The sequence below is a fragment of the Lepidothrix coronata genome, unplaced genomic scaffold (assembly GCF_001604755.1).
Source record: "Lepidothrix coronata isolate B3197 unplaced genomic scaffold, Lepidothrix_coronata-1.0 Scaffold125, whole genome shotgun sequence".
Taxonomy (NCBI): Eukaryota; Metazoa; Chordata; class Aves; order Passeriformes; family Pipridae; genus Lepidothrix; species Lepidothrix coronata.
In genome coordinates this window covers 1,001,499-1,012,177 of record NW_016690305.1, presented here as the reverse complement: position 1 = coordinate 1,012,177, position 10,679 = coordinate 1,001,499, and the positions used below count along the sequence as shown (strand labels likewise).

The 10,679-nt window shown below is 50.5% G+C and overlaps 2 protein-coding genes across 3 annotated transcripts; one reads left to right on the top strand and one right to left on the bottom strand.

The window, feature by feature from the left end:
* Positions 1-175: 175 nt before the first annotated feature.
* Positions 176-5,547, bottom strand: PIGX (phosphatidylinositol glycan anchor biosynthesis class X). Its single transcript, XM_017826294.1, has 6 exons — positions 5,481-5,547; positions 4,723-4,786; positions 4,160-4,292; positions 3,155-3,368; positions 1,801-1,901; positions 176-753 (listed from the first exon to the last, which is right to left on the bottom strand). The coding sequence occupies exons 1-6, from the start codon at positions 5,533-5,535 to the stop codon at positions 610-612; spliced, it is 711 nt and encodes a 236-aa protein (XP_017681783.1). The 5' UTR covers positions 5,536-5,547; the 3' UTR covers positions 176-609.
* A 92-nt stretch (positions 5,548-5,639) lies between these two features.
* Positions 5,640-9,139, top strand: CEP19 (centrosomal protein 19). Of its 2 annotated transcripts, XM_017826296.1 has the most exons (4): positions 5,640-5,754; positions 7,759-7,944; positions 8,253-8,621; positions 8,658-9,139. In XM_017826296.1, the coding sequence occupies exons 2-3, from the start codon at positions 7,815-7,817 to the stop codon at positions 8,612-8,614; spliced, it is 492 nt and encodes a 163-aa protein (XP_017681785.1). In that variant the 5' UTR covers positions 5,640-5,754; positions 7,759-7,814; the 3' UTR covers positions 8,615-8,621; positions 8,658-9,139. The 2 variants fall into 2 exon arrangements, with proteins under 2 accessions (XP_017681785.1, XP_017681784.1); XM_017826295.1 differs by having other exon boundaries at positions 8,253-9,139.
* Positions 9,140-10,679: the final 1,540 nt, after the last annotated feature.

Sequence of the window (10,679 nt, the reverse complement as noted above, 5' to 3'; positions counted from 1 at the left end):
TGATGGTCTTAGAGGGGTTTTCCAACCTAAATGATTCCATGATTCTAATTTGACCAAGAGCAGCCAATCCCTCCCAGTTATGAGAATGGGAGAGACTATTTCAGCCTTCTCCTGTCCCAGGTATACACAGAATGTCTCTTCACGAATTCATACATAACCCATCTGCACAACAAGCTTAAAATTCAGACACTTCAATGACTCCATAATGTTTTTCATACCCTTAATAACCAATCCCTGAGTCAAGAAGTACAAACAGCTCTACAAGAGGCATCACTGGACACAGGCTCTGGGGCAGAAGGAGGGAATAGGAGCCCCAAACTCCACTGCTGACTGTTGTCCCATTACCCACAGCAGTGTTTTCAGATTTCTGAGATTTTTTTCCTCCCCTCTATCTGCTTTGGCTACGGACAACACATCCAAACTGTCTTCTGGGCTGTGGAAGGTGTTTCCAAGCATTAAGGCAAAGGAACTATAACTCATTATGGGACCCTCACACCCCCTAACATACAAATAGCAGTAGAAGAGGATCCATCCAGGAACCTGATGTAATATCCAGTTAGTTTTGCTGGATGGGGGTCAGTCATTCCACGTTCCCTCCCTCTGAGCAGGTCACAAGGAGAAGTGTCCATGCCTGCAGGTGGCAGCGAGGATGAGGCTGGCACAGAGCAGGGTGGTGAGCAGGGTCAGGGCACACACCAGGTAACTGTGTTCCCTGAGCCCCACGGGAACCTCCAGCATCAGTTCCTCCCGTGCCTGCAAGGAAAAACAAATGGATTGTACTCATTTAACAAACAGCTCCTTTTAGCCTGCAACTGAGAGGATGAGTAACCAGACCCTGATTTAACCAGCCCTTGGCTGAGGCTTCTGGGATTTGAAATCAAAACCAAGATGGGACATCCCCTTTTTAATGCTCAGCACAGTGCCAGCCACTGCTGCACTGCAAAGCTCAGTCAATGGACCTGCTGCCACTTGTATCCCTGTATCTCTGCTCCCACACCCCTGGGGATGTGTAGGGAATACCACATGGAGGAGAGCAGCTCTCACGGTGAAGTCAGATCAATGAGAAGACAGATTTCCCCCAGGGTAAACAACTATTTGGTTTTTTGTGGATGCAGGAAGCTCCAAAGTGTTTTTGGACAAGAGCTGCAGATATCCCAGGCATCTCCAAGCATCTTAAATATAAGAAGGCACGTGTGTTACAACAACAATGGATTTTTTATTATATAAATCAAGTCTTATTTCTGAATTTCTATGCTACTGTGACCCTTCTGAGCATCAAAGGCAGTTGTTGAACACACTAAAGATCCAACTTCCCTTGGTTTTGAACACAGAATAAGAAATTTCACCTTTCCTAAATACTTACCCAATCAGATACCAACAAACAAACAGAAGTGGCCTTTTTTTTAGGATGCTACTCCTTAAATCTTTGCAGTTTTACCCCTCCTTTAGTTATATCATCAAGTAGTTTTTCACTCTGCTATTCCTCTGAAGCACCAACATTGTAAAGGCTTTTCTTAATTTGACCAGAGCCAGTTATATCCTAGAATTCCAAGCAAACTAGTAAGGAAAAAAAAAAATAGGTGAGAAGAGCAGCCATCCCAAAGGGCCAGAAGAGCACAGAGTGACTGTAAGAACGGCAGAAGGGCAGGATGACCCCCACCAAAAAGGAAGAAAGGAGCCTCACAAAGGGGGAACCATCCAACTAGTCTTCTACTGATTAATTCCTATGCTATGGAAGTTGCTAATCACACCAAAAAAAGAAGCAGGAAATGTTAAAAAGAACCAGAAAGGAGAACTCACGGGTCTGTGTGTTGTGCTGTGCCACTGACAGGGACCGACGTTCTCGGCCAAGCAGGGAGCTCCCACTTCAGCAGGCTCCCAACACTCTGCTGCCAGCTGACCTAGGGAAAGCACCAGTGCATCAGCAGGAGCCAGGGGGGATGAAGCAATCTGGCCTGCAAGACTCTGCCAAATAAGAGATCTTTCCCCCACAACAGCTTGACAGAATCAACTCCCTGGAAGGCAAGCAGTGAAACAGCACTGACAGAAACATGCCAGCTCCCCTGCACGGCCAAAGTGATGCTGGGCAGCCCTTCCTGTGAACTCTGCAGCAATTCCCTTCCTGATACAGCAGGTAACCAAGAAAGAATCTTACTTGTGTGGCATCTTGGCCCTTCTGTCTTAACAGGGCAAAGAATTCCTGGTTAGCCTATAGATCCCTCAACTTTACCCATACTTAGAATTTTCCCCAAAGTAAGTAAGTCATTTTTCCATTTCTCCTTCTTGGCCTTCTGTCAGCACATGCAAGAACTCCCTTCCAACGCTTTACACATTTTCATAATAATAATAAATGTTTTCCTGTTCGTAAGAAATAAATGTGGCAGAAAACCAGGAAGATTTCAGACCCCTTTTTTAAAAGAAAAGGCAGTCTTGCCTGCCTATACATTTACCCCAGAAAATCACTGTTCAAATGATGCACAAGTGAAGATAAAGGAGTTGAAAACCATTAGTGTGTTTGATTTGGCAGCTGGCAGGAATGATTTTGTGAAGGGACACAAGATTTGCAGCAAAACTATAAGATTTCATTGTTCATATAACTTGAAATATTCATTGTCAGTGGTATCAGGTTCTTGTTTCACCCGAATTTGAGACTCTGACCATTCTAAGCTTCAGGCACAGTTTCCTACATTCCCCCTTAACACAGAGGGAATGCAGGAACAAAGTGTTAGAAACCATCAGAATGCTTTGATTCCTCTAAATAGGCGACAGTGGATATTAAATACACCCTGCACAGCTTCAGCTGCCAAGGGAAACACTGGGAACATGATCGGAGCAGGAGGCCTTTGGCAAGCCAGGGCCTGCTGGGATCATGACAAACACATGAATCATGACAACTGCCAACACAGACAGCACAGGGGTACAATGGCAGCAGCATAACACCAAGGGGTGTGCTGACAATCCATCTGCCTTTGGCCAGGCAGCAGCACCCAGCAAGGAAGACAACGTGGTCTTTATCAGGGCCACACCTTCCCCTCGTGCTCACACAAGCACCAAGAGCTCCGTGTCCACCAAAAAAATACAGAGCCAGATTCCAAGCTCTGGACTACCCATGGTTATTCCTCTCTCCCCAGAAAAACATCGTGGAGAATCTCACTGTGGCAGCAGCAGAGCAGCACTTCTGGGCTCTCCAGAACGACCAAGGCTTGCTGGCTCCCCTCGGCGGGCCGGTGGTACCGCGCGTGCACGGGCACAGCAGCGCGGAAACAGCGGGAACACCGCGGGTCCAATTCCAGGTACAGCACCAGGACAAGAGCCGTGGCCAGGTACTCGGGAGCCTCCACATCAGTGACATCAGGAATTAGCACCGCCTGCGAGTGGGAAAGATACAGCTGTGGCTGTGATGGGAACTGACACCGGGGGGAAAACAATTTCCCTCATTTTATTTTCTAGCACTGGGCTTGATTTCGTGGTCAGGATGATCAAGCTGGAAATTCTGGCCTTAAGCTGCTCCAAAATACTTTTCTAAGTCCCTCTCCAATGAGTGATTCCTACATGTGAAAAGCTTAGTGTCACTGTGTCTGCAGCCAAACCTGGGAGGCATCAGCTCAACGAGGTGAGTAAGCAAGGCCGGACCTGCACCTCAGGCACCCCAAAGGCAGAAGGTGCCCACAGCCTTTGCATCCATGTTTTAACCAAATTAAGCACCTAAGGAAATTTAAGCCACAGCCTTTGTGCATCTCTATATCCAAAATGTGAAGCAAAGACTGGAAAGTAACACAGAAAGCCGGGATGAAAACAAAGCTGGGAAGCTACTCCATCCAAACACACAGCACACTGCTTACAGCTCCCCACCACCTTTCTGGGGGTTACCCTTCCCCCTTCTCAACCCGAGTGCTTTTCCCACAGCTGCTCACCTGGGGGCTAAGCAGAGGAGCAGCAGCTCCACCAGACACTGTATGGGAATATCAGCAGCACATGACACAAAACTGATGCTGATCAAACCAGAGATACAGTGAGATGTCACGAAGACGATTCTGTGTGGCATCTCCTTCCAGGGATTAATCCCCTTGGTGCAACAAACCAGATGATGAGCAGAGATTACAACTCCCTGAGTCCTTATCCAGGTCACTGCCAGATCTCCTGGCATTGGGGCCGTTACCTTGGTTAAATTTTGCTGCTGCAGCATCGCCAGCTCATAGGAATCCACGTAGATTCCTGGTGGAAGACGAGTTCTAGCTGCCACTGCACATCCCCCTGCATCCTCCCCAAGCTCCACCTTCACCAGCAGGTCCCTTCAAGCAAAAACAGAAACAAAACATTTATACCTGCCCTTCAAAAGTTGGCACAAAACCCCTGAGAGACATTTCCCAGATGCACAGAGAAGAGATGCAGCTCTCACACTGTGCAATTCATTCAGAACACAGTTCCCTCCAAGCCGTGGTCGCCTTCACCCCAACTCCACATCCATGCCAAAATGAAGTTTCACTTCTTTGTTAACTTCTCAATTACCAACTGTCTCCACAGAGATCTTAGAAAGGGAACTCTAGTGAGGAGTGTTCTCCTCCACTAGAGCTTGTTAATCATTTGATCATGTTAATCCATTCCTGAAACATGCCCACGGTTCAAGAAGTTGATACAACTGTGCCTGAAAAGAGGAGAAGCTTCTTCTCATGTAAAGTCAGCCCTGATGTTGTACTGATGGAGGGCTGGGAGAGCACTCACCTGTGAAACCCCTCTTTGAGGAGCTCCTGTGTGACTGTGGTGTCCCGACAGGCTGCCTGCACATCTGAGGTGACACAGAGACAACAGGTTACAGTGTGCACAGAACAGCATAGAGATCACAGCACAGTGATCACAGCACTCAGAGAGATCACAGCACACACAGAGATCCCAGCACAGTGATCACAGCACACACAGTGATCGCACGGGCTGGCAACTTTAACTAGTGAAGCCATATAATCCATGAATATCTCATCTGCAAAACCTCTCACAGCAGAATTCGACTGTGATCAACAGCAGAAGAGGTTTCTTGGGCCACTGACTGAGATGTGCTTCCCAAATCATGGAATGGTTTGGGTTGGAAGGGACCTTAAAGACCATCTCGTTCCACCCCCTGCCATGGGCAGGGACACCTTCCACTAACCCAAGTTGCTCCAAGCCCTGTCCAACCTGGCCTTGGACACTTCCAGGGATGGGGCAGCCACAGCTCCTCTGGGCAACCTGTGTCAGGGCCTTCCCACCCTCAAAGGGAACAATTCCTTCACAATATCCCATCTAACCCTGCCCTCTGGCAGTGGGAAGCCAATGCCCCTTGTCCTGTCTCTTCAGGCCCTTGCCCGCAGTCCCTCTCCAGCTCTCCTGGAGCGCCTTTAGGCACTGGAAGGGGCTCTAAGGCCTCCCCGGAGCCTCCGTGCTGAGCACGCCCAGCTCTCCCGGCCTGTCCCAGCGCAGAGGCCGTTCCCGTTGCCGCGGGCACTCACGGAGGGCGCAGAGCAGCGCTCCCAGCCCGGCACCGACCCGCCGCCCGCCCGCCATGGCGCCCGCTCCGAGGGCTGCCCGCGGCGCCGCCTGACCGCGCGGGGCCCGCCCGCGCCTCGCTCCGCCGCGCCGTGTCCCGCAGGCGTTGATGTGGACAGCCCGGAGGGGGCCTTCGGAGCAGGGGGCCTTTGCCTCCAGGGCCGCCGTAGCCATGGCAACCGGGCGGGGGAGGAGGAGGAAGCAGCGCCTTCCTGCCCGGCCCTGCGGCCGCCCGAGGTGAGGGGAGGGGCGGGAGTACAAGGGAGACGTGGGGCTCCTGGAGCGAGTCCAGCGGAGGGTACGGAGATGCTGAAGGGACTGGAGCATCTCTTGGAGTAGGAAAGGCTGAGGGAGCTGGGGCTGTTCAGCCTCCGGAGGAGACACTGAGAGGGGCCCTTATCCATATCTGTCAGGGTCTGCAGGAAGGGGCAGGGGGTCGACCCGGCTCTGCTCGAGGCTGCCCAGCAGTGGGTGCCCAGCCCAGAAACTGATGCCCAGGAAGTTCCACCTGGACATGAGGAAGAACTTCCCTGTGCGGTGACCGAGCCCTGAACAGAGACCAGAGAGGGTGTGGAGTCTCCTCGCTGGAGATATTCCAGACCCCCCTGGACACAGTCCTGTGCTGTGTGCTCTGGGATGGCCCTGCTGGGCAGGGAGGTGGGACCAGGTGAGCCCCTGTGTTCCCTTCCCGGATCCATCTGGGATCTGCGAGGGGCGGGAGGGCCCGGCCCTGCCCCGCCGCCCCCCCGGGCCGCTCCTGCGGCAGAAAAACGGCTTTTTAACGGCAAAAGCGGGGCCGCTGCTGCGCCGGCGTCGGCAGTGCCATAAAACACACCCGCGGATCCAAAGAGCAGCTGCTCACGCTTATGTTGCTCGTCTTCAATCCCAATCCCAAAATGGTTTGGGTTGGGTGGGACATTAAAGCTCATCTCGTTCCACCCCCCTGCCATGGGCAGGGACACCTTTCACTGTTCCAGGTTGCTCCAAGCCCTGTCCTGCCTGGCCTTGGACACCTCCAGGGTGGTTAATCTCCACTATTAAGGACTTTACTGCAAATTTGAACTCTTTCCTATGTGGCTTTTAACAAAGGAGGAAGACTTTTCAACTCTACTTCAAAGCAGTGTTTGAAGAGTAATGTAATTTTTCTCAATTTGGAGACGTACATTGATTTTTTGGGGGGTATAATTTGTTACTTTGGCTCTCTGTAGGGCAGTCTGAGCTCACCTTCACATTTGGCATATTTTCACTTATTTAAAACCAAAATAAAAGTAACACACGTACTCAGTGCTGTAAACTGAGCTGGGAAACAAACAAGATCTGCAGCAGACTTGGATCTTTAAATCTGCTCTAATTTAATTCCATAATTCATTAATTTTTACCCAGAAAGGAGGTGGAGCCAAGGGCAGAGCAGATGCTGAGAAGTTCCCAAGAGCATTTGGAGACAAATGTGATAAGGCAGAAAAGAGAAGTTGTTGCTGCCAGTCAGGCTGATGTTCCTCCTCTCCTGCTACAAGACCAAATGCTTCAGAGAAAAGTGAAAAGGATAATTAGGGATCAACTTCATAACCTCCTCTGTGTAGTAGCTGACTGAGGCACTGGTACCTGAGAGTTCAGCAGTCCTCACTTTAAAATGAGACATCTCCACTCTTTAAAATTAATTCATATTTTCGTTGTTAACTAATAAGGAGTTTTGTTATTTTTGGTTTTCATTTCTGACTGTTCTCTCTCCTTGTCCCGTCTGTCACAGGCTACAGATCTGGTGCTGTAGCAAGATCACTCTGAAGCTTCAGAAAGCAAACACTGATTGGGTGCCCCTGCTCTTAAAAGCTTAAAAAAGGGGCAGCCACAGCATTAGATACATCAACGCTGTGGATGCAAGGCTGTCACTCACCACATGAAATCAGGAGTGTGATATGCCCAGGCTTGGGACAAACAGAGACAAATAAGGGAATTCCTCCCTGGGAGGGTGGGGAGGCCCTGGCACAGGTTGACCAGAGAAGCTGTGGCTGCCTCATCCCTGGACGTGTCCAAGGCCAGGTTGGACAGGGCTTGGAGCAACCTGGGATAGTGGAAGGTGTCCCTGTCCATGGCATGGGGTGGAACTGGATGGTCTTTAAGGTCCCTTCCAACCCAAACCATCCTGGGAATCTGGGATTTTGCTGAACATGTCACTCTACTCCTGACAAAAAGACCAGCGCTGAGGGACACTCACACTTTGTTTCCTTTCTCCCTGTTTCCCAGTGAGGTTCACCATTGCTGAGGATTGTGATGAGGCCACTCCCAGCACCAGGACCGGGATGACTTTCACTGCACAGAAGTGCGGGGTCTGCTTCCAGCCCCCATCCATCGTCCTCATCTACAGAGACCACAGCCAGGATAAGACCCGCCGGCGCATCATGCCCGTCAGGAATTTCTCCAGGTTCTCAGGTGAGGTGCATTCGTTCACCTGTAGCATTCCCCAGGTCCCCTCCAGACACAGAGAGAGGAACTCACTGGTAACAGCATTGTTAGTAACCACTGAGTAGCCTCTTACCAGCATGCAGGGCGTGCAGACAGGGGTGTTTCGGGGTGACACTGCCTCCCCAAGGAGCCCAAGGCTCCATCTCAACCTGAGCAGTGCCTCTTTAAGTCTGGAGGGTTTGGGGAGACACCTTTGGGAGGGACTGGGAGAAGATCTGTCTCTGGGAAGAGCTTTGCTTGCAGCTGTAAGTCCTCGTGGTGGTTTTTGTCTCCAGACTGCAGCATGGCTGCCGAGCAGCTGAAGAACAACCCTCGGCACAAGCCCTACCTGGAAGGGGTCTCGCTGCGGCAGCTCCAGAAGCTCTACAGTTTGCTGAGAGGTCATCTGGGAGGAGAGAGCCTGGCTGAGAGCTTGGAAAAGTTTCGGCAGGAAGAGACCATTGACCCAGAGGAGGATATGAACAAACTAGATGACAAGGAACTAGCCAAGAGGAAGAGCATCATGGATGAGCTCTTTGAAAAGAACAGGAAGAAGAAGGATGACCCCGATTTCATCTATGACGTTGAGGTGGAGTTCCCACAGGATGAGCAGCTGGAGTCCTGTGGCTGGGACCTGGAGTCAGATGAAGAAATCTGATTCCAGACAGAGGTGTCTTGGATGGGCAGCTCAGGCACAAACCTCAGTGTCCCAGCAGAGAGGATGATGTCGGTGCCGCACGGAACTGATGCACATTGGCTACGGAGAACCCGAGGGACCACAGCAGTCCCAGGGTTAAGGGAGCTTTGTTTAAGAAGCCAGACTTGATGAAATGGAAACTGGGCAGCTGAAATTGTTGGGTGGTTTTAGTCTTTTCCTACATAAAAGAATTTATTTAATCTTTCAATTTTTTTTACATTTCAGTCAGCTTTGGCTGAAAATGAAGTGTTAAATATTCATGTCCTGAAAGCACTGTTAAAGCTGTATTGCACAAGTAGAGTGTTTCTTATTGCCTGCTGGGAAGTTAAATATATATCATTCTTTCTGGATAAATCAACAGTGCACTGAGGATATTACTCTCACATTTCCTGAAAAATGCTTAAATCTCCAGTTTTAGCTTACACAAATATAAATCCTTATATTTAAGAAAAGGAATATCTAGAAAATGAATTAGTCTTGAAAGCACTTTTGAAAACACAGTGATTTCAAATTGCTGCAATGGGGTGGTTGGTTCCTTACACTGCTGGATGATGCTTTCTTATAAGTGCTCAATTCTGGGAGAATGTGCTTAAAGTATCCAAAAAAAAATAGAGCGGTAGAAAGTCAAAGGCTGGGCTTTAGAGTAAAACAAAACCTTTACTCATCCCACTGAAGCTTTTATTCCCACTGTCTACCTCAGCTGGTCTGTACCAGCCAAATCCTTCTCTCCTGCAACAACTGGAGGACTAAGTTTAGGATTTTTTAGGAAACTGCACAACTCCAAAAGCTTCCCGAGTTTCAGCTTTCCAAACCCAGGCAGCTGTGAGGGCTGTGGGTGGGATGGGCCTTCATCCTGAGCTGCTGCCTGAGGTAACTCAGAGGAGTTGTAAATGGCCTCCCAGACTAGTTCCTGCCTTCCTTCTTGCAACCACAAACTAAATAAAACATGATAAATTTATCAGCAAGATGTCTTGTGGCAGCACAGGCGCTGGGGCTGGAGGAGCTCTCCTCCCACACACCGAAACGATGGAGTCACTGCTGGGAAAATCTGGAACGGGTCTCAGTGAAACCACAGTGCTGTGCCACCACTGCAGAGCAGGAGGGAGCTCACACTTGGCCACGGGGGTCTTCAGTTAGAAACGGAAGCTGGTGCCTCACTTGCCAAAATTAAAGAAATCTAAAGCCTGACTCGGCTCTCCCAGGACCGGAAGGGGTGTGTGGGGCTCTGGCACAGGCCTTGCCTCAAAGACTGCAACAGAACAGCAGAGAAAGATCTCCCACTTGGGCGGGAGGGGGCCGTGGGGACTCCTCCTGCACACCCATCCTGCACCCAGCGTTGTCCTGGCTGGGCTGGGAGGATGTGGCTGCACGCCCTCCCTGGGCATGGCCCTTCTCACAGTGGGGGCTCAGTGAGGCCTAACCAGTGCCCAGTTGAGGGGGTAATCACCTCCCTGGACCGTGAGGTTCCTGCTGGCCTGTCCCTCCAGCCCACACCAGTCCTTCAGGATGGAGCCCTGCTGGTCCTCCCAGTTTGGGCTCATCTGTGAACTTGGCACAAAGGTGCTCCACAGCCTTCTTTAGGTCATGGACAAAGATGAAATGGGGCAGATCCCAAACCAGACCCTGGTGTTTTCTCACCAGCCTCCTACTAACCACTACCTTGCGTGCTTCATCTTCCAGCTGATCCTTACCTGCCTGGCTGCCCATCCATCCAGACCGTGACATCCACACTTGGATGAAGAATGTTGTGGGACGGTGTCCAAAGCCTTGCTGAAGCTGAGGGAAATGGCACCCACCACTTTCCCCTTGCCTACAGATCCACCCCTTTCATCCTGAGAGGAAAGCAGGTCAGGCAGGCACAAGTTACCCTCATCAATCCACGCTCACTGCTCCCAGCCACCCTCTTCTAGAGGTGTGTTCCAAATAAAGGATACTCTGTGGTTTTCCCAACATGAAGGTGACTGCCCAGTTGCTCCCTGGGATGTCCTTTTGGCCATTACTGAAGTTGGGTGGGACACTTGGGTTC

Coding starts and splice junctions, on each gene's coding strand:
- PIGX (XM_017826294.1), bottom strand. CDS start 5,535: ATGGCGGGCGGGCGGCGGGTCGGTGCCGGGCTGGGAGCGCTGCTCTGC. Junction 4,787..5,480: donor AGCGCTGCTCTGCGCCCTCC/GTGAGTGCCCGC, acceptor GTGTCACCTCAG/ATGTGCAGGCAGCCTGTCGG. Junction 4,293..4,722: donor CTCAAAGAGGGGTTTCACAG/GTGAGTGCTCTC, acceptor TTTTGCTTGAAG/GGACCTGCTGGTGAAGGTGG.
- CEP19 (XM_017826296.1), top strand. CDS start 7,815: ATGACTTTCACTGCACAGAAGTGCGGGGTCTGCTTCCAGCCCCCATCC. Junction 7,945..8,252: donor GAATTTCTCCAGGTTCTCAG/GTGAGGTGCATT, acceptor TTTTGTCTCCAG/ACTGCAGCATGGCTGCCGAG.